This window comes from Thunnus thynnus, chromosome 15 (assembly GCF_963924715.1).
Source record: "Thunnus thynnus chromosome 15, fThuThy2.1, whole genome shotgun sequence".
Taxonomy (NCBI): Eukaryota; Metazoa; Chordata; class Actinopteri; order Scombriformes; family Scombridae; genus Thunnus; species Thunnus thynnus.
Window position 1 is genome coordinate 4,839,659 of NC_089531.1, and position 27,771 is coordinate 4,867,429.

The 27,771-nt window shown below is 41.8% G+C and overlaps 1 protein-coding gene across 1 annotated transcript in view; it reads left to right on the plus strand.

Moving 5' to 3' along the window:
• Window positions 1-27,210, plus strand: part of LOC137198279 (protein shisa-7-like) — a 41,208-nt gene extending 13,998 nt beyond the window's left edge. Inside the window, exons 2-8 of the mRNA XM_067611987.1 lie at window positions 6,164-9,581; window positions 10,422-10,661; window positions 11,970-12,086; window positions 13,001-13,146; window positions 17,870-18,112; window positions 23,152-23,533; window positions 24,688-27,210. Of these exons, the coding sequence (XP_067468088.1) occupies window positions 9,151-9,581; window positions 10,422-10,661; window positions 11,970-12,086; window positions 13,001-13,146; window positions 17,870-18,112; window positions 23,152-23,533; window positions 24,688-25,150 (2,022 nt within the window). The 5' untranslated portion in view covers window positions 6,164-9,150 and the 3' untranslated portion in view covers window positions 25,151-27,210. The remainder of the gene's footprint in view (window positions 1-6,163; window positions 9,582-10,421; window positions 10,662-11,969; window positions 12,087-13,000; window positions 13,147-17,869; window positions 18,113-23,151; window positions 23,534-24,687) is intronic.
• The last annotated feature ends 561 nt before the right edge of the window (window positions 27,211-27,771 follow it).

The following is a 27,771-nucleotide window of genomic DNA, read 5'->3' on the forward strand; positions in this document are numbered from 1 at the left end:
TCATGTAATAATACATGACTACACACCAGTTTCTCACGTTAGGTTTGACTCTTTAGATTAATGCTGAATAACAAGCCGTGTATCCTTTAATAAACACAGACATAATGAAATGAAAATCCCATTATTCTTACTTCCTGGACGATAGTGTTATCTTAAGCTTTACGTCATTGTGTACCGGTAGGCATAAAAACAAAAATAAAACCAGCCAATAAAACTGTCACAGCGATGTTTGAACAGTCTGACCTTGGCCCCTTTACATCCTGTTTTAACAGGAGATAACATCACACGAAGGAAGAAAAATGCTCCCAAAATGCTGTAAATATTGCATAAACTCTTCATTCATAAGAAGGCTTTGTGGTTCATTTTATTAGCCACTTTAATTTGTAATAAGTGTAGAATTAAAAGTCTGATATTTGATTATGTCAAACTAATAAACTGCCAGTCCATCTTTAATAAACATGAATGGAAACTGTACATCTTTATCGGGGTGCACACACGTTTGAAATCAGACTCTTTTTATTTATTATTCTTTTATCTTATTGCCTGAAAAGCCAGTAGAAGTTCAGCTGTTAGTCAGCGGGGGCTTCTTAATTACGACATCTGAGGAAGCGGGTTGGAAAAGCCCCCGGAGGGTCGAGACACGCTGATGTGAAGCCAGACTGTCAGAGCAGCAGAGCGCCCAGAACTTTCCAGCAGAGAGGACCCGGCTATTTAGGTTACTGTGATTCAGGAAATAGTTCCTGTCGACTCCTCAACCTTGGAATCAGAACATCCTGTTCTCAAATATTTTTTCTCTTCCGCTTATGTTGGTCATGTCCCTGTTTGGGAGCAAAAAGGTCCTTTTTTATTATTTTCAGCTTCATCATTATTCTTAACCTTGCAGTTTAAAATTTTCCAGCTTTTTAGGTTTTGTCTTAGAAATGGCAGCTCCGATGCTTCTTAACATTGTCAGCTGTAGTAATGTTGTTGCTCCAGAGACTGAATCTTGTCCTACTGGTGAACTAGAACCAGCAGCTAGAAGTAGGATATGAAATATAAATATAAATTTCCACCGTAGAGGTGAGACAAAACACCAGGAGGACCTGCAGAGATCTGATCACTGCTGGTTGAAATTAGTGTTAGACTGATGTGTCGGTATCTGAACAATTGACGATCTTCCTTGAAGAGAAAAACTGTCTAGGAAACCATAAAATAGCATTACATAGTGTGTTTTTTAAAATTCCAGTTGCTAAAAGTTTGATCTAACACCAGTTTTCTAAACCATTTCCTAAGTAGAGCTTTGTAAACGTATAATAAAATCGCTAATGTGCTAAATCGCTAATGTTCCCTTTGAAAAAAGCAGAAAATGTTGTTTTGGTAATGTTAGCTAACCGCAAGTAGCATTATCAACACTTCTGGTCACGGTAAAGATCTACAACTGCCCTCACATTAAAATGAATTTATTGTGAAGCAACAAATCAAGAGAGGTGAACAGAAAAATGTATCATATTAATGTCTGACTGATGCCTGATCTGCTTAATAATTTCAGTATCAGAGCCAGTATCAATATGATGGATCGGTTGGGTGTTTCCCTAAACTTGACGTACAAAGTTGGTCCTGTTTCAACACTTTCCATTTACTGTAAGTAATGAATTGTCCAGTAACACTGATTATAAATCAATTCTTCATCTGATATCAGATATTTTCCCAAAGTTTACCTCACAGAACAGATTTATAGACGTTGGTGTAACGGATGTAGGGCTGTAAGAAATGGTTGTTTCCATTATTAATTAATCCCAGAGTCCGACACAAGCCCTGGCTCAGGGCCTGTAGAAGTTTATGCAGAGCAAGTTCAATCACAGTCATTTAAACACGGTTTTTCTAGCATCATTCATCCATCATATTCATTGTCACACTTATCGGTACTTCACAAAAATGTCTGCAAAAGAAATATACAAGGCTATGAAAAGAAAGAGGGGTTTTCTACTGTTCTACTGTTAACTGGTTGGGAGAGAACAGGAGTTTTGCTTCTCCATCTGTGCCTGTTTGCACGAAGGTGGAGCTGAGCTACACACTCACACACACACACACACACACACACACACACACACACACACACACACACTGGTAGTGTAGGCAGAAATCACAGTGTGGGTGGGCACAGAGAAAATCAGGTGAGCCTAGCGCGTCCAAGACCAATCATACTTAATAGGTTCTGAAATGCATATGTTAATGAAAGTAGGCCATTAGAAATATACTTGCCTGACTGCATCACAGTTTAGTCATACAAGCCTTATACATCAGCAGAGGTAATGTTATAACACACACACACACACACACACACACACACACACAGCTGACAGACGAGACAGCATCATTAATGAAGTGTATGGATAGATAGTGTTACACCGTATTCTGTGACCCATCAGATTCTGTGACCTAAACAGGAATTTCAGCCATATTTCCACTGCTAATGTAGTTATTATACTACATATTATTGCAGATAACTGTTACTAAACATTGTATTTAAATAGTGTGACACATTTTCGACAGTTAACCAAAACCTGTGAGCCCATGCATTCAGATAATACAGGTATGTGTAGAGTGCTTACAGCTCACCTACGAAATCTTGGTCGACACTTGATGTGTCAAACAGTCTGAACCAAAACCGCAGCCGTCAAATTCTCTGACGCTATCGAATAAAGCGTCCCAATAAAGTTTAAAAGACATACTCCAGAAGCGGCAGAAACAGAATACGCTGTAACACCGGCATCAACATTCTCAGTATCGATAATAAAAATGACACGTGAACATAGCCTGGCACAGCAGCCACACACACACACACACAGATGGCAGACACAGCAACATCAGCATAAAATCCAATTGTACACCCAACAGAAACTATACCCAATAAACAATAATATTGCAATAAGCTACTACAGTAATACTTATTTACTCTACTAATTGACGAAATTGTATATTAGGTTTTGATGATTCCAGCAGGAGACGGCGAGGCTTTGTGTTGAACACTGAAATTATTTCATTATAGTCCAACGATTCAGTCAGTTCTGAAGGAGAGCAGGGACGAAGCGATAAGTCACATGCTGCTGAATTAGCAGTAGTGTCGTTACTACTCGGCACTTGTTGAGGAGAAACTGGCGAAGGAGAAGGTGGGTTGAGAACGGTGGCTGAACTTGAGCTGGATTATCTTCCTCATGATGGCTTTTTGTGACGCCATGGTTTTTTTATCTCAACCTACATTAAAATGTGCAACGCACAGGCTGTACACTGAGTGGAAGAGGAGAGGCTGCTCCCAATCTGGCATTTGTGAAATGCCACTCAAATAAAATCTCACCTGTCATCATCGTTTACTGCGGTAACGTGAGCCGCCGAAATTGCTGCGGCCCAGATCAGGGTGGGTTGAGAACACCCGACACTTTCGGCACTTTCATCCGGCCCACATACCGCGTGGAATGATGGTACTTGGGCGGTCCGCTTCTGTTTCCCAGATCTAGATCACAAGCAAGCCAGATAAACCAGAACTGGCCCACATCCATAAAACACATACCTGAGAGCACCACATCTTTACCAGAAAACGCCCACATTTCATGGGGGATATTTGCTATTTTACATGTGGGCCATTTCAGGCTCACATCCATTCTGTCCAGGCCAGAAGAAGACCGCCTGAAGTGGCCCAATTCCATACGCTATCTGGGTGGTGAAGCTGGCCGCCATCTGAATTTTGTTGCACCTAAAGTAGTGTAATAAGGACGGCCTCTGAGCGAGTTGAAGGTCCTGGAAAAGGACTCCAAAAGGACTCCAACCTTTTCTTATACAGTAACAGTAGTTGCTTGGTATCATCACAGAGGCCAAAGGTCAAGAAAGTTGCTCAGTATATGTAGTTTATGGTCACATAGTTTAAATACAGTCGATGTTGGAGGAGATTTTTTCCCTGACAGTAGTACTGAGCCCCTCCCATTCCTGGAGCTGCAGGCCTCATTCTGTAAACAGAAAACACACACACACACACACACACACACACACACACACACACACACACACACACATCTGTGGTCTCTCTTGCCTCTGTCCTTCTGTCAGAAGAGTCCATATGGCAGCTGTCATGTCGCCTGCTCTCTTTTTATCAAAGTCAGATCACGGCTGCTCCCATCTCCTCTGTCAGCTGATGTTTTATATATATACACACACACACACATATTTATGAGTGTGTGTGTTTGTGTGAACTAGTATATGTGCTATAGGTCCCGCAGTAAAGCAGAATTTCAAGTTTAATCAAGCATTGGAGACGCTGTAGTGAAAACTGCTCAAGGCAACAGTAGTATATACATGTACTCCTAACCTCCCGGTGTCACTAATAACCGACTTCCTGTAGACTTTGCCCCATATCCCCATAATAGAATCTGGTGTCGTGTGTTTGTGTGTGTGCACTTCTTCACACAGGAAGCCAAATGTCTGAAAAAAAACCCCCTGAACTGTCTGTTTATGATAAATAGCAGAGAAATCTGGACTCATTATAGACTGTCTGTACTAGTAAACAGAAATGAGTTGCCGTTTACTGACAACAGATTGCAGGATTTTGAGAACTTAAATTAAAACTTTCCAAATATTTGTGTTTTGTTGTAATTAGGAAGACCAGTATACTGAATTAGAGATGTACTATTATACTGTTTTTACTAGCTTATATACTATAATGAAACATTCTGATGGTAACAATACCGCCAATCATCTCCATTACCGTCATTGAACACAGCACAGCTCTCCTGTCTTTATTACCAGTTTTATTTAAATAAACCACAAGAAAACACCTTTTTACCAGTCAAACTGAGACACAGCAGGACCAGTGAACCAGGCTCCTTGTTTGTTCAGGTCTAGCTACTGTAACCATGACTTGCTATGCTAACACTAGCTAACTGACCTAATGATACATGGCTAGTAGGGATGCCTGATATTATCGGCACGTCATCGGTATCGGCCGATATAATGACGATGATTAAGAGAGGCTGATTTGTTGCCTTCTCCTCTGCTGCATAACTGTGCTTCCCTCCATGGACTGTTTCACCCTGACGGTCTCGGTGCTTACTCCGCAGGCTGCACTTCACTCAGCTGCCCGTCAGACCAGCTGCTTCTTCTGGCTGTGCTTCCCTCCGGCCGTGCTGCCGCTAACGCTCCGCTAGCCTCTCAGCTAATGTTAGCCCCCGCGCTCTCCGTGTGGATCCAACCGGAGGAAGCACCGGGACCGTCAGGGTAAAATAGTCCGAGGAAGAGCTGCTATGTTCGGCTGCACAGATAGGTAACACCTCGGCGGACAGGATGTACCACTCTGTTTGGAAAAAAAAATCTTCTTTTTGGTTTGTAACGGCGGTTGGCAACCAGCGTATTAGGTGCATTACCGCCATCTTCTGCTCTGGAGTGTGGACCAAAGATTAAATCCTACACATTAATCCTTTCTGTCTAATAAACTCAAGGAAAACTCTACTGCTCCACCTGCTCGGCAGGTTCATTAAAGTTTAACGCTGAGCTACTGAACTCCAGTCTTCCTTCATATATTGTCTGTCTTAATCATACTTGTCACAATCAATGATTGCATGTGTAATAGTCTCCTCAGCCAGCTGGAAAAAAATATGTGCATATATCAGTACCGGCATCGGCAATCGGCCACAATGAGATGGAAATATCGGCATATCGGATATCGACAAAAAATCCAATATCGTGCATCCCTAATGGCTAATTTATGGTTAAGAAAGTTCAAGTGATGGATTTTGTGCAGGATTTTTTGGTTCTTTCATAACTATTAACAGCCAGAATATGCACATAATCTAAGAGAAAGAGACAATGAGCTGCATTTAAAGTCATTTCCAGTCAACTTTCTTAAACCAACCAGCTTTTGTTTGTGGTGTTTTTAGTATTTTTTGATGTTTGTCCATTTGAAGGGCTCAACAAAATACAGTTTGTTCAGTTTGTTCGGTTCAGTTAAATCCTAAGCAATCATGGTGTGAAGTAATTTTACTATATAGCAGTGTTACATAAAAGTTTGATGATTATCGTGGTAATATCCCTGTACTAGAGGGATTTTACTTACCTCAGTGAACGTTGCTGCTATTTTGCTGACATTTTCCTACTGAATATATACTAACACTCTGCATGTTGTGCTCTTTTCTTGCAGTGTGAAAACCGGTGAACAAGTGGACGTGGATCTGTAAGAGAAAGAAGAAACAAGAGAGAGAATTTGGAGCCTACTTGTCCTCCGTATCACGTGGAGGCATTCTGGGGTATTTTCTCAGCTGCTTTCAAAGCAGAGGCTCCCCGCTCCTGCTCCTTTGCCTCTATATTTATTGAGATTTCAATCCTCGTCCCTCTCTTGTCTGCTGTTTTGTTCCAAGCAAAACCAAAACCAGGTGCCAAACTGACTGTGTCAAGAGAAGAAGCAAAAAAAAAAAAAAACATCTACAAAAGTAACCACCTACAGAATCATCATATACAGAGTTTATTTAGTCATATAGCTTTGAATACCAGATTTAGTAACTGTTAAAGTACAGGATCCAGCTTTATTTATACCCCCTTCAACCTACAGACATTTTTAACAACCCTACATCCCATTGAATCATATTTAATCTCAACACATTCATCACAGAGATATTTAAAACTTTATATCCGTTGTCTTCAGTCGGTGTTGCTGCTCTTAATGCTGAAACTGAGATTTCTTTCATACTGGGACGATGATCAGTGCATTATTGGTTCAAAGTGCTTTATAAACAGATCCTCCGGTCGATGGTTTGTCTGCGGTCGTGTAGTCGCTACACCACAGGAGGCATGTGGTAAGCAGTGATAACTCGCCGCCGCGCTCCGAACGCCGTCTGAAAACATTTGAAGGCTTCAGCGGGACGGCGTTTGACTGACAGGCGACAGAAGCCACGTCTAACCTGATAAATAGGCAGCAGTGCTGTACCGCCGCCGCCACCGCCGCTGCTGCTATCTCAAAGGCTTGGAGATATACCATCGTCTCAGTCCGCGCTGTGAAACACTGTTGACACTTTGCCTATCTCTTTCTTCCAGTCGCTTAAGCGAGAGAGCCCTCTCTGCTCTTTTTGTCGTCTTCTGTTTCTTCCATACGTGGCGTTCGATTACGCCGCTCCGAACAACCTGAAAAGGCCCCTTTATCTATTCCGGTGACCTCTTCGAACCTTTTTTTTTTTTTTTTTGCATTCTTCCTTTTATTCTACTAAAAACATGCAATTTAAAACCTTTCACTGTATTTACATTTTTTTTCGTGGAAGGAGATCAAGTTTGTAAAAAAAGAAAAAGGAACATAACCTAAAGCCATACTGAACACCAGCCATACAAATACCTTTCACATTTAAAAAAAAAAAAACACCTCACTTATGTTTCCTTCAAACAAAGTGATCTTGAAACACATCGGTGCACACGTACGCATTCAGGGAGTCAACGAAGAAACTGTTAGTGAGAAGAAACCCTAAATTTAATACGTTTAGATGAAAGAACAGAAGCTTTGTAAGCTCCGACTTTTCTACCCGCGTCTCTCCGGATCGCGCTGAATCCGCGGTGTCGAGCGTCAGCGTGGCAGCGTGAACGGTTTTTTGGAGTTCCGGTCGTCGTTTTTCCGTGTTCCTCTGTGTTTGACGGATGAATCCGGATATTTTCATGTCTGTTCTGTGGGCAGAACCTCGCTGCCCTGCTAGAACCGGGCCCAAGCCCTCCTTCGTTCTCTTCTGTTGGGCCAAGCTAAATTCAGAGCAAAGACACTCACGCGAGGGTATCGAGCGCACATAGATCCTCCCCCGTTTTCTATCGCTTCTTTTCTTTCTGTAACTCTGTCACCGTTTCCTCGCTGTTTCTCACTCTTTTGTGAATGCCTTGACACGCTCATTTATTGAACTGTTTTCTTAACGTTTTTACGCTGCTTAACGCTGTCATTTAGCAGCACGTTTATTACTCTAAATTCCCTGTTTTACTCCGATTTAAACCAAAATCTCAAGCATATTGACCTTTATCGACTCTGCTGAAATGTTCCGTTCCCTCTTTTCAGAGAGGAGGACTTATTCGTCGGGCGAATTTGTGAGCGTGATGCAAAAGAAACAACATTTTAAGTCACAGCTTGTGCCAAATTTAGACTGACTTCCCATCAGCTTGTTCACCAAAAAAAAAAAAGAAAAAAAAAAAAGCTGAAATCTTTAAAAGCTGCCAGCACTGTTGTTTACAGACACGAGACACACAGAGCTTGAATATTTGATTTTTAAACTTTTTTTTTTTTCTTTTTCTTCTTCCATGTATGATTTTACACATCAGTTATCCACACAGGACAACAGAAGTGCCAAACGAGAATACATCCAGCATCCGTTAAAAGCTCATCAAGCGTGAAGAATAAAGTTTACATACAGCGCTAAATGTTTACAGACTACATTTTCCATTCTAGTTTCTTACGTGAATTGTAAAATTTCGTGCCCTGAACAACTCCCAGAAAACTCTTCAGTAGGAGATATAAGACCCCTTTTTTTTGTGCCGGGGGGGTCGTTATATTAAGAGTTTACAGTTTTTTTGTTTACAGAAAATGTAAAAAAAAATTACTGCCTATTTAAAAGATTTTCAATTTTGGCCAACAGACTGTAAAATGTCACTTTGTCGACTGACAGACCAAAATTAAATACCCGACGCCTGCTGCCATAAAACAAACCCCTGTTATTCTATTTATAACTAATACAAGTTTTCATTCAAATTGATTATTTCAGAACTACAGCCATCTCACAGGCAGATCGCACAGGGCCTAAAAACTCTGAAAGACCTCAATGTTTACAAAAGCTGCTCAACAGAAGGATTTGTATAAAGAAAGAAATGTTTACATTCAAATGAAAGGAGTGAAATGCCAAACACATTCATGAAACATTGCTTGAATTAAGTCAATCTGCTGAACATTGCATCCGTGCAGTGTGCGTGTGTGTGTGTGTGTGTGTATAAAACAAGAAGGGGACTAGTTCATCAAACTGGAGTGAAAACTTTTCATACTGAAGGTTTTTATAAGTCAAATCTTTGAAAGAGGACGCTGACGCTTCACAGCGGATTCGGAGCCGTTCCTGTGATTTTTTTTTTTATTTAAAAAAAAAAAAGAAAACGGCTCAAGAACTTTGTGATAAAACAATGAAACCTGCAATTTCAAGAGGGATGTTTTGCTCGTCCCTCATCCTCCTGCTTTTCTCCTGCCTTGCTGTTTCCACGGTAACCATCACCACGGAGAGACGCGCTGTGGATAGTGATGTAAGGACTCTGACCAGCAGCAGCAGCAGCAGCAGCAGTGGCTCCGCTGCGGCTGGTGCCAAAACGAGCACCTTGTTCCTCCTGACCGGCTACAAGCCGCGCCTGCCGCCGCTGCCCGCCGGGCCCAAAGTGGCGCCGAAAGCGGCCGAGGTGGAGGACGGAGATGATCCACCGGTTATGGCCGAGCTCCCTCCAAAGCCCCTCCCTCAGACCATGTTGCCAAGGAACATGACGGCTGAAGCCCTGAAGCCTCCCCTCGGTGCGGCCCAGGTGGCTCCACCTCCCAGACAACTGGTGGATGTGGACGTGTGCAGGTACAAGCAAAAGAAAACATGATGTGTGGAGCATGTTGGGGCTCATTATTTTCCGTTTTTATCTTCAAAAAGCTGAATTTGTCAGTTTATATTTCAAATATTAAACTACAAGTGGAAATCTGATCAAAACTAATAAAACAACAACAACAATCTCTGTGAAAACCACTTCCTAGTGCTTCTCCTTTAAAGACAACCTGCTATTTTTTAGAGTAATAAATTGAAAACGATGAGCCTGAACTGTTCCTGCAGTTTTTGTTTTCGTTTGTGTAGGATGACAGTCACACTGGATGCCATAAAAGTGAGGCGCATCATGCTTCTTCTTCCTCCTGCAGCTCTGATCTGGATCTCACTGAAGCTCACATTTTGCACTGAGAGGCGTCTTGCTGTTGCTAGGCGACGTCTAATCAGCTCTAAATCAGTTGTGTGTTGGCGAGCTACACGCTGTACAGCTATCAACAGCCGCTATGTTTAGGCAATCAAAAACACAGTGATGGCAGACAAACACATTCAACTTTTTAACGTAAAACTCCAAAAAAAAAATGATTAATGTTCATTCAGACTTGATTGAACGATTTATTAAATGTTGCTGTCATATTTGTCATAAGATTAAACAGCACAAGCAACAAAATTAGCAGCATTTCCTCTATTTTTGCTCATATGACACCCTGAACTCTGCAGCTTAGACAGAGGAGAAAATGCTTCAGTGACCCAAAATATTCATCTGCTCAGAGTTGTTCACCCTCCAGATCACCCAGATCAGGTTTTAGGGGCATTGAGGACTCTTAACTGGGACACTGTGTAGTTTTGTGACATATTTCTTTGGTTAAATTCGTCCTGCAGGGGTTACTTCGACGTTATGGGGCATTTTGACAGCACGTTCAACTGCTCCAAGGGCAGCTACATCTACTGCTGCGGCACCTGCCACTACCGGTTCTGCTGCGAGCACCAGAGGAACCGGTTAGACCAGGAGTCCTGCAACAACTACATCTCCCCTGTCTGGGCAGACCCGCAGGTCCCTGTCACCGTGCCTACAGGGAAGCCTGACCCGGATTTTGAGACGCTCCAGCAGCAGAACAGCAGGTCAGAGTCTAGACAAGAAGCAGGATTTGAGGCTGTTAAAGGGGAAGTACAAGGTTATGTCATTATTTTGTCAGAATAAACAAATATCCGTCCTTTTCACACCCGCTATCTTACACCTTTACTTCTACCTGATCTTACTTGATCTGTTTTATTTGAAAGATGAGGGGAAAAAACTTTATTTTCCTTGCTGCATTTAGCCATCTCCCTAAATTTACAGTGGAATTTCCAGCTTGTATTTTCCAGTTTTTAATGTTGATACAACCCAATTGTAGCCGTAGCAAGAGAAGTAGGCTAGTAGTAATACAAGTAGCAATCATGAAGTTGTAGTATTAGTTGTTGTTGTTCTCTCTCACCACAGTGAAATAACATAATAACACTGTACATGACTGGCCAAGTTAGACTTGATTACCTGGTCGAACTTCTAAAAGTCTTTGTACTTTTTTTTTTTTTTTTTTTTACCACACTCTTATTTGTCTCATTACATTTATTTGTTATGTTTTGTGATACTGCATTGATTTTCTTCTGTTGTGCTAAAAGGTTTGAATACATCAGTCATAAGTAATACAGTACATGATGATCAGGGGCGGATTTTACCACTAAACAAGGTAGGCGACACCTGGGACCCCCGACTGATAGGAACCCCAAACAGCTACAGATTTATTATGATGTTCAGATATGAAACATATAAAATTATGTGTCTATTCTAACTCATTATACCCTGAAACTACGTACAAAAGGGCCCCTAAGCACTTTTAAAAAAAATTTGCAATTATGAGGTACATGTACTTTAATATTTCCATTTTATTTCTCCTCCACTTCTACTGGGAGGGATTTGGTTCCTTCTGTTTCAGAGGGAAACACTGTACTGTACTGTACTGTAATGTACATCTTGTTACTGACAGCTTCTTACTTTACAGAAGACTTTACACACAAACTATATTATCAACAAATAAAATATGATGCGTCATTATAGATTAAACTATCAGGCGGTATATAGAACAGCTAAAACGAGCTCCACCTTGAACAGACGTTAAGTAAATGTACGTACATTGTGCTAATAACTTAAAATCAGGAAAGCAGGACTTCTTTTTGTTTTGAGCACTTCATCTATCATCTCTATCATCGCCAATACCAACATTCTCAATTAGAGAAAAGGTGAAAATAAGGTACGAAAACCCCACGACTGAGTCTGCCCCCAAATCACTAAATCCGCCCCTGATGATGATGATGCAGTAAAAGTAAAAAAAGCAACATTTTCCTTTTCGCCGCTGTGCTCAGTGAGCCGATGTGCTTTTCTTCTAAACGCAGTACGGCCTATGTGATCGGAGGGGTGATCTCCTTCACGTTGGTGGTGGCTGTCGGTGTCAGGATCGCCTTCAGCAAGGTGGCGCGTCGACCCCGAAACAGGGACATCAACATGCCCAGGTGAGACCGGAGGACAGGAGTCTGTCGGGTTGAATAACCGTTTCTCTCTGTTGTTTTTACACAGTGATACCAAAGTGAACCTGGACGTCCTAACCCCCCTTTCAGACATGGAAACATGTAATATTGCTGGATTCATCAGTTTATCATGTAATGACAGATACAACATTTGGTATCTGTGGGAGTCGTGTTGTCTTGTTGTTCATGTGACTGCATTTGTGTTGTGACTCAGAGTCTTATTCAAACATGAGACTGACATGTATTCTTCATGAAGCGCACGTCTGAAAAGACATTTGCATCAAAGATGTTTTACTTGTTCCAAACCTAAATGCAAAGTTTACTTATTTTTGCATTTGGTTCATTTACATCCACACATCCTGCGAACTATTGTTCCAACAAGACTCACATGGATCTTGTGACCAAAATAAACGCCAAGTTACAGATTCTGGCTTCCAGTCTTTCTACCTTTGAGTTACGTCTGGTTTTGCTGTAACATATCATGTCTTGTCTTAAACCCAGACATCAACATGCAACATCAGAACTAAAGGCAGCCTTTAGACAGAGATCATAATAACTATAATGATACATTTTGACACGTTTCACTATGTGTATTAAGAGCACCTATATTTCTATACTTAAATAAACATACATTCATTTCCTATTTGAAAAGTTTACATAGAAGCCTATAAATTTGGGTGAATTCATGAAAAAGACAAAATTTTACAGTTTAATTTACTTTGAAAGTTGTCCAGAATCAGTACTGGTGATGATAACATCAGTTTTCTGGGTTTTGTAGTTGTCTGATTATCTTGTTTCCCTTCTCGTCTCGTTTCTTCGTGCCTCTCGTCCGTCCTGACCTTTTGTCTCTTTCTCTCTCCCGCCCTCGTCCTTCTATCCGTCCTCTGCTGCTGCGTCAGGTCGCTGGTGGATATCTTGCGTCACCAGTCGAGCCCCGTGCAGCAGGGGGAGAGGAACAACACCGCAGTGATGACCACCACCACCTCAGACGGACGCACATCCAAAAACCTCTACACCCCCATCCTGCAGAGCAAAGACAACCGCAGTAAGTGACCAGAGATCTCCTGCTAAAACGGTCCGAACTTGCGTCCCCAGTGACACGGACGGTAAAATCAGATCTCAATACCAGTAACACACATCACACTTCAGCTGGAATACATTTATTGTGGCTGAACCGTTGCCAGACGCTGCTGTTTAGGAGTGACAGGATCATCTTAGTGGTTTAAATGAAGCAGAAATTGTAATTCTAATAATCCTATTTTTAGTTGTTGTAGTACTCTGTGTCTCACATAAAGGAGATTATCTCTAAATTTAACCACATATGTGATGAAAATCCATCCGTGTGCAGTAAAAATGAACGTAAACACAACAAAAAGATATAAATTCATTTACTTTTTTAGTCTGTATCTCAACCTTTCAAAACATTTATTGAAACTGATATTATTTCTGAAACAGGAAGTGTTCTTCTTCTGTGGTTAATTCTCTCTCCTGTTGCAGATTTATATGAAAACTTGTCATTTACAGACAGCAAAGTTGTTGTTGGTTGTTAGTTTTCAGTCAGACTAGAAAACTAGATGTTATACTTTGATGTTAAAAACTTATTAATCAGCTAAATGCTCATTATGTCACTGGGGACCAATAACTTACTCTAACTCCTGATGTTTTTAGTATTATTCAAGGATTTATCTCAGTTTTTATTGGAGATAGAATATCTGTGACAAATCAAACTACCAGTTAGTTTAAGGATAATATATTTACATTTTAATGCAGTGGCTTTTTAAATGTTCATTTCTAACTATTAATATATCTTTGGTGAATCATCTTGACAGTATTTGTTTCACATTTCTGTATAAAAAGCTGCTCAGCCGATAAAAAGATGCATTATTTTAAAGTTTTGGCACTTGTTGTTTGCAGTAAATAAGCTGATAATGACAACAAGACAAATTCAACATGTTGGTTGTTTTATTCATGTACACCGAGCAGCTTTGTTTTGTTTCTGATGAGATAAAAATGTCACTCACACATTCACATTATAGCTAAATGCAGAATTTCTTGTTTCCAGCAAATGTTTTTGCAGAAATTTGACAAACTTTTTTTCCCCTCTGAGCGACGGGTTTGAGAGTGGTGGATGTATTTGCTTTATTTTACTGTAACAGGTCACAGATATATATATTTATATATATATATATATATTTATAGTCTAAACACGCACATTTCATTTCTCTCTTTACTTCTGTTCTGTCTCTCTGTCGCTCTGCTTCTGTCTCTTGTGTGAATCTCTCCAGGATTTTGCTGACTTTTATCATTTTTGCAGAACTTTGAGTAGTTTTTAACAAATGAAAATATCCTCAAATCTGTTTGTTACTCGTCTGTGACAACAATAGTAGCACTTTATATCACAGGAGCTGCACCATTGATTACTTGAGTGCTTTTTATTTTTTGGACCGAGCTCGTTCAAAACAATCTGTTTCAGATTATACAAACAACAATTCACAGGTTGAATGAATCACTTCACAGTCAACTGAACCTCTTACACTCAAACTACATCTCATTATCCTTCATCTGCCGCCCAGAAAGACATGAAAAGTCATTTTATCTTGACTAGTAGTCGGAGATATTTATTGTGGAAAAATTTGAAACAACTGCAGAAAAAAAAAAGCTGATTCCTGGAGGGGCTTTCTCTCTCTCTCCCCTGTCTCTCTCTGTCCTCTCTCTCTCTCTCTGTCTGTCTCTTTATTGACACAAATGCTTACTCGACACACGCCTCTCTTGTCTCTCGAGTGGTTGTCCATCAGTTTGTTGGCTCTGCTCTCTTCGCAGCTGGGAACTTGCACCACCATTTTAACCAGCAGGGGTCTGCTTCCAGCCCCAAACACTCTGCTACCATCGGTAAGCCTCCTGGTTAGCAGCGCAGGCGGCGGCTACCGGCCGGACGTTACGGCCTCACGACCCACACTGTCTGTCTGTCTTGTTGTTGGTATGACGGCCTCTTGTCCTTGAGCTCTTAAAACAGCTGTGCCATTGTCAACACTACTGGTTTTGCTTTAACACACATATATATATATATGTATGTTTATAATGACGCTCACGTCACACGGTCGTGTTGAGAGTGACACATCTTTTCGTAAGAGCTAGAAGTTGTCTGGCCTCCTCCTCCTCTGCTTAATGCAAGCCTGTCTGCCCCCCCCCCCCACCTCACCAACCACCACCACCACCACCACAAGCCTGCTTCCAAATGTGCTTCTTCTTCTTCTTCTCCTCCTTCTTTCTGTGTAGCAGTGATGTGCTTACAGCTGACACGACACATTAACGGAGGTCTTGGCTTAAGTGAGGTCACTGCCCTTACCTGAGTCTGTTTCCCCAGGCTTTGCAACAAGAAAAAAAAAAAAAAATCAATGCTAGCACAAGCTTCTTAAATTACACTGGTTAAAAAAAAATGTTATATTTTATTCTTATCAGTGTTGTTGAAGGTTAATTCGGTGCACCTGGAACGGCTGCAACAGCGGAAATACGACGCTGCCGATTATTTCTGAGGACGCTGAATTACACAAGAAAGCAGACAAAACATCCCAGTTAGAGTACATATTAAAATAATTATTAAACTAATTAACTCTTAGCAAAAATGCTGCTTTTATATGTGCTGTTAGCAAAGATTGTCAGTGTTATGTAGCAGCTGCTGTAAGTTGTTAACCAGCAGGTAAAGTTCCTCTTATTATGAAAAAACATTAAATGAAATAAAGAAGATTAACTTTAACTCTGTTCAACTCTGTAATTTCATATTTCAAAGAGCTTAATGACCTCTCACAGGTAAAAATTCACACACACACACAAATACATGCATAGGATATAGTGTATAAATAATTAATAGATAGATAAATAGATAGATAGATGTTTTAAGCAAACTTATAAGTGTGTTCATTATTGCAGGAAATTAAATTACTACAAAATATTTGAGAATCATCTTTCTAAACTGAAAATATAAAAAGCTTTACTTATTCTGTAGTTCTGTTGTAGTTCTGAAGGTTTTGCTTTTAATATGATGATGAATTAAACTAAATGTAAAGGAGGTTGTTAAATAATCTCAGTGAAGTTATTTGAGGTGATTCTTTCAATCTGAGTCATGAATCATGAAGACTTTGGTTCATTCAGGACGATTCATCCTTGAAAGTTTTAAGATCTGAGACTTTTATCTGGACGTTCGACCTGTGTTTTCTTTGGTTTGGTCCTCACTCTCCTCGTGTTAGATAACGTTAACGGGCCTCCCGGGAGGACGCGAGAGAGAACAGAACACTTCAACTCTCTGACTCAGATACTCCGCACACGTTGAACTAAGTTCATTTTTCCACGACAAACGTTATCAAACCTCTCCGTCAGCCGTCGTAGGTGTTTCCACAAAAATCGATTTCCTTGTACTGTTGGAAATGACCAGGATGATTCTGCAACATTTAATCCAACATTTGATGCTTCTACTTGTGTTTCCTACAACCTTCAACATGTTCATGCTTTAAAAAAAATCATATGAGCTCAGAGCTAGCATTGCTTTTTTTTTTTTTTTTTCCTACCGTGTGTGTAACATGCACGGTACAGACGTCGATGTGGTGTGTGTTCCCCGGGTGACGCTTAACACAGACATTATTGGCCATTATTGCCCATTACTGTCAATGGTCAATGACCAGTATATGTCCAGCAGTAATCTTAACAAGATCGCAGCCCATAACCATTACCACCCTGAAACCCCCTGAATAGACTCGACATCGATTGTGTCTGTCTGCAAGACAGGAAACAACAGCAAATGGCCAATTTACCAGAGTTACGTAACCTTTTATTGCTGCTTTATATTTCTGTATTCTCACATTTTTTATCTTTTTTTTTGTCTTTTACATCAGCTGCTGACAACCAGCAGTTAATAAAGTTTTTTTTTTAATATAAATCTGACATCTCAAACTGCTCTTCAGTGATGATCCAGCAATGGGCAACGTGCGTTAGCTGTGAGGTCATCGTCCCCCCGTTTTAAATGTACACAACCTACACATGTCAGGTCACCGACTGTGCGCCTACATGTTGGGGTCATTATGAGTGCCGTCTGTTTGCCGTATGGAAAAATATGAATGTACTCGTATGATGTAAGTGAAATGAGTATACATGTTGCAAAACAGACCCATGCACCCCCCCTCTCCCTCCCCCCCCCCCCACGCTGCTAATCTTACATAAGATAAATCATTTTTATGTGTATCGATCGATGTGCTGCTTTTGCACTTTGCATAAATGTGAATGTGTATGTATATAGATTTCCCCCCCAGTTATGCTATCTGTGTATTTTTTAATGTATGTACATGTGTTTGATATGAGTTGTGTTAGAGCCTCGGATGAAAAGTGTATTTATAGATGGTCACCATGGAGCTTGGAGGCACTTCCTGTGTTTACTGATTATTAACCAACTTGTATCTTCTTCTCTTCTCTCGTTCTCTCTCTCCTTTTTCTTCTGCTTCTTCTCCCTTTTTCCTTCATTTTTTTTTCATCCATTTCTATATCTATCTTTTTATTTTTCTTATTAAACCCTTTTCCTTTCCCCCCTTTCTTTCTTTTCCTCTAATTTTTCTGCCTCTCAATGTGCTGTTGCTCTATCCGTCGTGCTCCATCTTCTTTCTTCCTCTTCTTTTTTATTTCCCTCCTATCTTCTCTCCCTCTCTCCCTCTCACTTGCTCTCCCTTGTCCTCCCTCCTTCACCCCGTTTTCCTCTCCCTCTCCTTTCCTCTATCGCTCTCCAGAGCGTGGACCCCGTATGAACAACACCCCCCAGCTCTCCTCTGGGGCCTCGCTGCTTTCAGGTAGCGGTAAAGGCCCCGGCGTTGTCGGCGTCCCCGGTGGCAGCATCATCGGCGGAGGCATGAGACACAACAGCAGCCACGCTTCCTTCTCCCACTCCTTCCACAACCTGGCCCAGCTGCCGCCGTCTTATGAGACAGCCATGAAACCCGAGATCAACCGCTACAGCTCCCTGAAGAGGCTGGGTGAGCCGGGAGGGGGGGGGTGATGACGGGATGTGGGGGGCAGGGTGGAGTGAGAGTGGAAAGGCAGGAAAGGGAGAACAAGGGAGGCAAAGACTAAAACCTGTGGGAGAGATGGAGGGAAAGAGCAAGTGGGAGTTATTGATTATTAGGGAACGCAGAGGGGTTTAAGGTGATGCAACACAACAGCCGGCAGCCATATTGCCAAGTCCGTGTGCTGCGGTGGCTAAATACAGTTGCATTAAATCTAACACTCTGCGTTTTTAAAGAAACAAAAAAATCAAAATTTAGGCTTGAAAGGTGGCGCTGGAGAGTTCGTATCTCGCTCCTTCACAGATGACAACGAGTAGAGTCGGCTCGGATTCACAACGGTTATAATGGATTCGAGTGGAAACCCAGAGACTCAGCAAAAATGGGTCAAAATGTGTCAAAACAACTCCTACAGTATAATCCACTTCTCTGCTGTTGATCCTTATGTTCAGTATGTTTCAAACACTCAACAATAGAGCTAAATACACCACTTTACCACCACCGTGTTGTGCTTTAACCTCATCTTAGCTCCAAAGCTCAGTGGTAAGCCACATATTTAGTGGTTTATTGGTGAAATTATGACTATTTGGGACTTACCTAACAAATGGATCAACATCAGAGGGTGTATTTTGCAGCAGGATCGGTTCAAAAAACGTTATGTCACTTTCCTGTCGGGACTCTCGGTCGCCACAGGAATCCATTGTAACCTCTGAGAATCCAAGATGAATACAGCCGTCGTCACACACTTTTCAGACTCACAGCTGAATCCGACAGAAGGTGAGTATTTGATACTCAGAAGTTTTGTGGATTATTCCTATAACGTCAGCTTGTTAGTTGCCAGAGTGTCTGGTCAGTTAACCACTGTAGTGATATTGTTAATGCCAGTTGCATAGTGACTATAAGTGGTTTGTAGACAGATATTAGTATAAATATTACACCGTTTTCCACACATATGGATGTGAAAGGATGACATATGATGGGAAGTGAACCTTGACAAACATGCTAGCAAGACTTTGTCCAAGAACAAGACCTGGAAAGCTTGGAAAGGTCAATTTTCTATTCCAACTTCAAACAAAAAACCTTAAATGATTGACACTTGAATAAGAAAATGTATGGAAACACATCACTTGTAAGATGCTTTGCAGTTCGTTGGCAACAGGAGAGAATAACTGCTGAGTGTCAAAAACACCCTCAAGCTTCAGGATCATGAGAGTCAAGAGAGGACGCCACTATGAGTCCATGTGTGTAATCAGCAGGTTACACAGGTAGAATGATGAACTCCCTGTGTTACGTTGGCAGTAAACTAGGCCGACATAATTTTATCAGCTGGGGAAATTTGACCATTAATACATAAATACTTGGTGCACCAGAAGGGGTTTTGGTTTTGGGACACCTGTTCCTGACTCCTCTACCAATCAAACAATAAACCAGTTTTTCTCAGGTAAACAATTTTACCCCCCTCCGGGGTAACCTCCTCTTTTTCTGACCTGGTTGACACTTTATTATTTATCCACAGAGCCGATTCCTCAGCGAACCTCCATCACGGCAGCAGGCAGACATGGCTGCCAGGAGATTTTATGACTCATCCGCGGAGCTAAATAACCATGTCACTATAGTCTGAATGTGTAAACCGTTTCAGCTAAACAGTCATAACAGTAAAGTAAACAAAGTGAAACATAATAGAAGGATCGTGAATGAGGGATGAGGGGACTGTGGTGGGTGGGGAAATGACAAATAAGAGGAGGAAGAGGAAGGAGAAAATGTGTGAGATGGATGATGAGAAGAAGGGAAATGTTGGGAATGAAGGAAAAGAAAGGGAGTGACAGAAAGATGGAGGAGAAAATCAAGTAATTAGAGATAAATACAGCAAAGAAGAGGGAGGGAGAGGAAGAGGGGCTTGAAAGAAAGGAAAAGAAAGGGTTAAAAAGCAAAAAAGGAGAGAAAAGATGTAGAGAAAGAGGCTGGTTGACCAGAGGAGAGCTGATTGGGCAAATAAGGATAGAAAAGAAGAGGAAAAAAAAGAAAAGACAAGAGATTGTCCAAGCAGACGGTGAAGAATGGAGAGACAGACGGTGGAAGAGAGGAAGAGAGGATCGTGGGGAAAGTGTAGATGTGTAGATAGGGGGGGAGGGGTGTCGGCTGGCCGGGTCTGCAGGGGCTCGGCTGCCTTCGACGGGGAAGAGACGACGTTTGAGAGGCTGGCAACCTCTCTCTCTCTCTCTCTCTCTTTGTCTGTCTACCTCTCTCGCCCTCTGATTGCTGAAGACTGCAGGGGGGGGAGGGGAGTCGCCTCTGCAGGCTGAGTGATGGATGGTTACTACACGGGGGGATCGTACGAGCGTGTAAATATGTGTGTGTGTGTGTGAAGGCAATAATGAGGTGAAAGAGGAATCCAGATGAGACTCTTTTTATTATTTCAGTTCGATCAAAAGGAAGAAAAACACCTCGGCGGACAATGCGGAGCGGTGTTTGGAAAAGGAAAAAGGCTTCAACGCGTTACACGTCAGACACATTCAGAGGTCATCCGGCTTCCCTTCGTCTTCTCGTTTATGCAACGGTGGCGTTAATCGCAGCCGTCCGGCAGCTCGTCACGGTTCACATCATCAGAACTGACTTGTGTGTTTGGCAAAAAAGATGCAGATAGATGTTTAATCAGCCACCTTTCACCACATTTTCTCTTTCATTGTCCTTTTCTCGCCGTTTCTTTATCACTTAATTAGCCTCAGACGACAGAAGAAAAAGAATTTATACACACGTTTTTATAGGTGCAGCATAGAAACCAGCTCTAGAAATTCAAGTAAACTTTTTGGGGAACTGCAGAATATCAACAGGATCTTCCCAGAGTTCACCTGTGATTCAAAGAGTGTCGACCGAACCGTCAAGTCGTCATTCTGTATTTTCTCTTTGAGAGTTTTTGCAGGTGGTGCAATTTTCTCCACCTGCTCTGCCACTTCTCACCCTAGACTGAAAGAGTGTGGAGCTGATCTAACAATGTATATATCTAAAGGTATATAGATGGATATATTGCACAAATATTTGTCTATTAGATGTAAGTTTATCAATGTGATGAGGCTGATATTTCACACATAGAAAAAACCCCCCCCAGAGAAACAGATTTAGAGCCTTTAGTGCATGTGATCAAAGTTTGGAGGGTGGAGATTTGGTTTCGACCTGATTTAGCCAGTTCTTCTTTTTCTTTGATACATGAAACATCACTTACTTTGCACCATCTGATTTTATTTCCCAGAGCGGAGCTACCAGACACCGATCGCTTCAAAAGAAACGTGTAGAATCTGCTGTGAACCAGGTTTAATCAGTCAGTGACTTGAAAAAGCAGAAAACAGACATTTTTTATGGAGGTTAAATATCTTCTTTTGCAGGAAAACAAACCCCGTCTTGAATGTCAGTTTTGGTGGAACACCCCTCGAAAAAGAAACTAAAATGTTGTCACTGCGACACAAAGAGAAGGAATACGGCCTCTCGCTAACCATTGTATGAAACCTGCTCCTTTTGATGTCAGTTCCCCATACGGCGCTGCAAGAAAAGGACACTGATAAAGGCTTCTTTGTCTGCGGTCGGCGGCCAGGGAGAAACCTCCAGATAATTTGGCCTTACAGGAAGGGAGTAAACAGAGAGGGAGCGAAAGAAAGGGAGAGGATGAGGACATCAGAGGAGAGAAAGATAAGTCGGTAAAACCTTGAGAGCAGGAGGGAGGAAGGTAAAGAAAACTGAAAGTTGAAAATAAAAGAAAGCGCAAGGAGTAGAGAGGAGGACGAGGAAGACGGAGAAGAACAAACACAAGAGGAGGAGAGGAAGGAGGGGAAAGGGAGACAAAGAGAGAAAAGAAAAGGCGAGAGAGAGAGAGAGAGAGAGGGAGAGGGGAGGAAGAGGTAGAGAGGTGGCTGGTTAAAGGTCAGGTTTAAATTGGCTCTTGGGGAGCTGCTTCCATGGAAATGCTTTGAAGATTAAAGCGGTCTCAGGCTATGGAGCAGAAAGCACAGAAACACTGTATTTCACTATTTAATGAACCCTCACTAACCGTTCCCTCAACGTCTCCTTCCTTCTTTCTTTCATTCTTTATTTTCTGTGTCGTTTATGTCGTCACGTCTCGTTTTCTCTCATCATCTTGTTTTTAACTTAACTTATCTTTTGCTCTTTTCTCTCTTTAACCCTGTTACCTTTATTCTTTTACGCCTCATACAATATACATGTTTATCTCTCTTTCACTCCCTTTTCACCATTTCTCCTCTCTCCTCTGTCCGTCCTCCTCTGACTCTGTTTTATTGTCTATCTCTCTCTGACATCTCCGCCTCTTTAAACCTCAGCTCTTCCCCCTTTTTACGCTCGTCTCTTCTCTTTAAAGGTATTTTCTACCACACATCTGTCACAGCTTCTTTCATTTGTCCTTTTTGACATTGTCCTTCTGTTTTGCGTTACTTACTCATTTTCACCGCTCTCTCGCCTCACGTCTGTCATCTTTTGTTATTTCTTCTTCTTTCTGCTTAATTTCTTCGCTTTGCTATCCTGTCTTCCTCTACTTCAGTCATTTCTTTTGAGGTTCAAACTTCTGTCTTGACCTTGGAGAAAAGCAGTTGAGAAAACAATCAAACAACGAGGTCCATTTAGTAGCTTTTGGACATATTGTATTATCTTCATCAATGGATCGGAGTTTGTCCAGTTGTGAAAGGATTTATAGATGTTAAGATGTTCGTTTAATGAGAAGTATCATTGATTTTTTCACAAATTGTATCAACATGAATGAAAAGACCTAAAAGTTCTCATAAAAAACAGAAATTTGAACATTTACAAATCAATGATAAAAAACCTTTTTACAGCTTTTTTCCTTTTTTCTATCATCATAACTTGAGTATCTTTGGGTTTTGGACTGTTGGTTAGAAATAAAAAAGTATTTTCAGATGTCACTCTTGCAAACTGTGATTTTCAAAAATGTAAAAACCAAACGATTCGTTAATAAATTGAAAAAATTCTCTCTGTGTCTCCTGCCGAACCAGAGAAAGAACTGGACGAGTACTCCAGCTACTACTCCTCCAAACGTCGCTCCAACAACGCTCCGCCGTCCTTCCACTCCTCTCAGCACCACCTGCCCTGGGGAGGCGACTACACGCTGGGATCCAGGGGAACGCTTCCCCTCCACGGCTCCCGGCCCCGGCTCCACATCCCCGCCTCCACACCGAACCCCTACCCGCTCCCCGCCCAGACGCAGTACACCAGCTCCACCTTCGACAGGCCGCCGCGACGCGTACGCTCCCAGGACCAGCTGCTGGCTCTCGGAGAGGGCAACACCTTGTCCCGCCTGTCCAAGAACCAGCAACACCAGTACTACAAAGCCATGATGAGCACCAGCAGGAGCTCCACCTCTCAGACGCTCCGCAGGTGAGAAAAGAGATGAGAGAAGAGAGACAAGACAAGATGAGAAAAGAGATGAAAGATCATAAAAATATGAGAAGATGGGACAAATTTCATAAAGAAAAACATCAAATTAAATAGTTAAGAGTAGAATAAGTGACTGTAATTAAAAATTTAAGCATCTGACAAGATGAAGGTACATTCAATTAAAGTTGCATAAGACAGAAATTCTGTTCCAGTTCAACCTTTTACCTCATTTGACTCTTTTTTTAGCTACACTTGCTGGTTCCTCGTGTAGCTTTAGAAACGGTGAGGCGTCAGTCGGTCCGTTGGTCCTCGTGCACGACAGACTTCCGCATTTGTTTTGCTTGTGTTGCCTGGGCGATGTCTCTATCAATCAGATCTAATCAATCACAGATAACCAATTCACCTTCAGGTTTTGAGTGTAAAACTCTTATTAATTTATAGCTGAGGATGTTTTAATTTTAACTTTAACTTTATTTATTCACAAATATTTAATGTGATCAAGAAATACTTAGAAAGGACTTGAAACTCATTTAAAATTGGGAATCTCTGATGTCATTTGTACTTTGGTCTCCTTCATTGGAGCGACTACATCAAGTACAAATACTATAAAATGCTCTTTAAACAAAGTCAACGCCCTACAGCTTGATCCGACCGGGCGAGGCTGCGTCATGTTCCGGCTGTGACGCGGCAGATAGTCATGTTTGTGATCTCTGGAGCAAAATACTTTGCTTCTGAAATGCTCCCGGTGGAGTATGATACCGTACGGACATAAGACCAATCCTAAATCCCTCAACTGAGCACTGTCATCTGAACCTAGAAAAAGCAAATTTTTCAGGATTTATCTGGGATTTAGATACCACATGAGTGCAGACAATCATTTTCTGATCACTTAAAGCAACGTCCAAGACCTGACTGGCCAATAACATCAAAAATACAGTAAACTGGCTACTAACAGACATTTTAGTTGGTTCAGATGCTTGCAAATTATTTAATTTTGGAAGTCTTACGAGGAGGCAACAACTAATTTATATTAAAATTGCCAATATAATTTCTCTCCATGCATGCATGTTCATTGCTCTTAACACAAGACATCTTTAAAAGTTTGTTGTCAGTTGCTTTACTAGCAGAGAAGATAAACAAGTCTGTGGTTCCAGGTCCCACGAGAGGCTCCTGGTTTCACCGGATCGTCTGGAGGACCGGCTGATGACGGTGGGCCTGATGGTTGGAGGAGGCGACAGAGGTCCAGGATCTGGGATGGTGCCTACGATGGGTCGGCTCAGCCACCACCAGAAGGCCCAGTCGCAACAGAACATCTGCGTCACGCCGTCCATGGATCGCCATCACATGATTAAGATGAACTCCCACCCGACGCCAGGCCACGACCACGAACGCAGCTCCGCCCCCATGTCCGGGATGGGCATGCACGGCGGCTGGGAACCCCACGGGGGCCACGGAGGAGGCGGAGGTGGAGGAGGGGCGGTCGGAGGCCACCCAAATGCCCGACGGATGGCTTTCGCCAGCAAGAGGCAGAACACCATCGAACAGCTCCACTTCATCCCCGGAGGAGGGGGAGGGCAGGGACTGCGGACTGGGAGTAAGAACGAAGTGACAGTGTGAGAGGAAGACGGAGCGAGGAAGAGCGAGATCCGAAGGCTGAAGTTGTAAAGAAGCCGAAGAGGCAGACGGGAACGAGAGAAGGGAAGTGGTGAGGCATTTAGCGGGAAGATGAAGTGGAGAGATGAGCAGAAACAGGACGGTAACTGGAAAAAGGAAACGAGGAGGTTTGATCTCTGCTGGCTGCTTCACAGGGCTGCACTCTGTCCTGAGAACGAGCAGCAATCAGGCCGCCCCCCCACCCACCCCTCTCCCACCACACCCTTCCTAAAACAAAAGTGGTGGATGATGACATTAATCTCAAAGCGAGTATAGCCAATTGATTTTCTCCTTGTCACTTTGTGGTTCGGAGAAGAGAATAATCAGCCATTCTCTGTAAAGGGAAGACAGAAATGTCCATTTAAAAAGAGCAAAAAAAAAAACCATGTTGTGAGCGCAGTTTAAAGGCTGCTGGGTATCTGCCGTGACTTCTTTTGATGGATACCCCTCTGAGTCAAAATTGTTGAATTGTCCTTGAGTTTTATTGCACTGTCCTCTGAGTCCTCGAACGCTCCGACAGTCTTTGAATCCACTGTGGTTGGATAGAGAGCACTGAGGCAGAGACAGACAGGTTTGCTTGTCTTTGTATTTATAGAGGTATTTAAAAACCAAACGGTTGCTTTTGTATGAACTTAACCTATGAATAATAATAGTATTAACATTACTGAGCCCTGTAGGACTTTGTGTATACTTGGTTGAAAACATTTATCTTTTAGCCAGCTGGTTTGTAACTCGATGGCTGGACATGTGAGCCGCCTGTCATTTATTTCTCTAGTTGTGATTGGACTATCATGAAAGTAAAACATGCTCTGCAAAAATTATCTCGCCAAGTACAGTAAAGCAGTCACTTGATTGCCTTTATGGCTTGATTTGCTCTAGATAGAAATAAAATAAATACCATTTTGAGGGGGAAAAATAAAAACAATACTTAAAGTTGATACAAACTGCCATAAAGGCCCATTCACACCAGCATTTAAATGGCAAAATTTCACTGTGAAATCAATGAGATTCCAATGAAATTAATGCAAATTTTTGGCGTAAAATTCAAGTTTGGTGGACTTTGACACCAGAATTTGCGCCGTTGACCAACAGCAAGCCGTATTTCAATGTGGACCTTTTGTTTAAAATGGAGAAGGCTACTTGCTTATTAGCTGTTGCACCATTTACTTGTATTTAAGCTCCTTCTTCGTCGTATAACCTGCTCCACAAAACGTGGATGGTTTTGCAGACACTGGAGTCAGTGGTACAAATACGTCTTTTGAAGAAATTGTGTGAACTTGTTGTCTTGTTAGCGACTGAGCTAGCAAGCTAATTGTTAGTGAACTTGTTAGCTCTGGAAATTGTTGTTTTTCCTTCTTCGGTAACTCTTTATTGAATTAAATGATGTACAATCCTGTGAATAAAATGCCAGTGGTGATTAAACAGCCCAGTACAGAGAAAATAGAAAGCTATTTTGACTAAATATGGCTAGCCTATTAGCGGTTAGCAACTACAGTAGTTTACCAATAAGCCCTGAGCTATTGTGACTATATATGGCTAGCCTATTAGCGGTTAGCAACTACAGTAGTTTACCAATAAGCCCTGTGATTAACCTCTACGTCACCAAACAGAAACCCGCAGTTTCGCAAAGACATGCCACTTTCTGGTGTGACTGGGCCTTAAAAAGTAAAATCCACTTTGGAGTATGAATTTTAGCTAGCTTAAAGCCTGTACTGTGAAATCTAGTGGGTGTGCCATCTATGAAACATTGTGCTGTGACCCTTTGCGTAATAATAATTAATCAAATATTTTGGAATTAGACCCTTGACTTCATTAAAGAAGAACCCATCAGCTCTGTATGGGTCAAACATTAGCACACACACCCCCTCAAAAGTTTTCATTGCGAGTTTGTAGAGAGAGTCGAGGGGGGGGGGTTTCTTTTTGCCGCCGACCGGTATTCAATAAACACTTCTGTACTTCTACGATGCCACATGTTAACAGTTCAGCTGCTCACCTCATATGAAGGAAAAAAGGGGGCAGACGGGTTTGAGGGGGCGGGGGGCGTGGGGGGGGGGGGACAACGGACACTTCACACCAAGGGCTATACCGAATTATCTATGTGTGTCTGTGCTCTGTACAGTGTCTGCTTCTCTTTTGTTTGTATTCATTTCTTCTGCGTGTCGGTGTCAGGAGGCATGCTGTTGTGCATACTGTACGTTCACTCATTCTTTCTTCTTCTTCTTCTTCTTCTTGTTGTAGAAGTGTGGAGAGAGAGAAAATAGAAACATGCAAAGAAAATCCTTCAACATCTTTGTACCCCCCTTTTGTGAGATTTGAGGGACTTCTGTGTAACATTAAAAAAAAAAAAAAAAACACCACCACGACCATGTTTGTTTGTTTGTTTTTTTCGAAACAGTATCAGAGAAAAGGTGGTCACGTTGATGTCATATTTTGTATAATTCTCTGTTTTTCTGGCTGTGAGATGGACCTTCTAGTCTTTCAGGCTGGATTTCCCCTTTTTTTAAAGGGGTTTAAGGGACTCATAAGGCCTTGTTTGAGGTTTTCCCCCTCTGAGTTGCATTTCGATAAAGACAGACATGATTGAT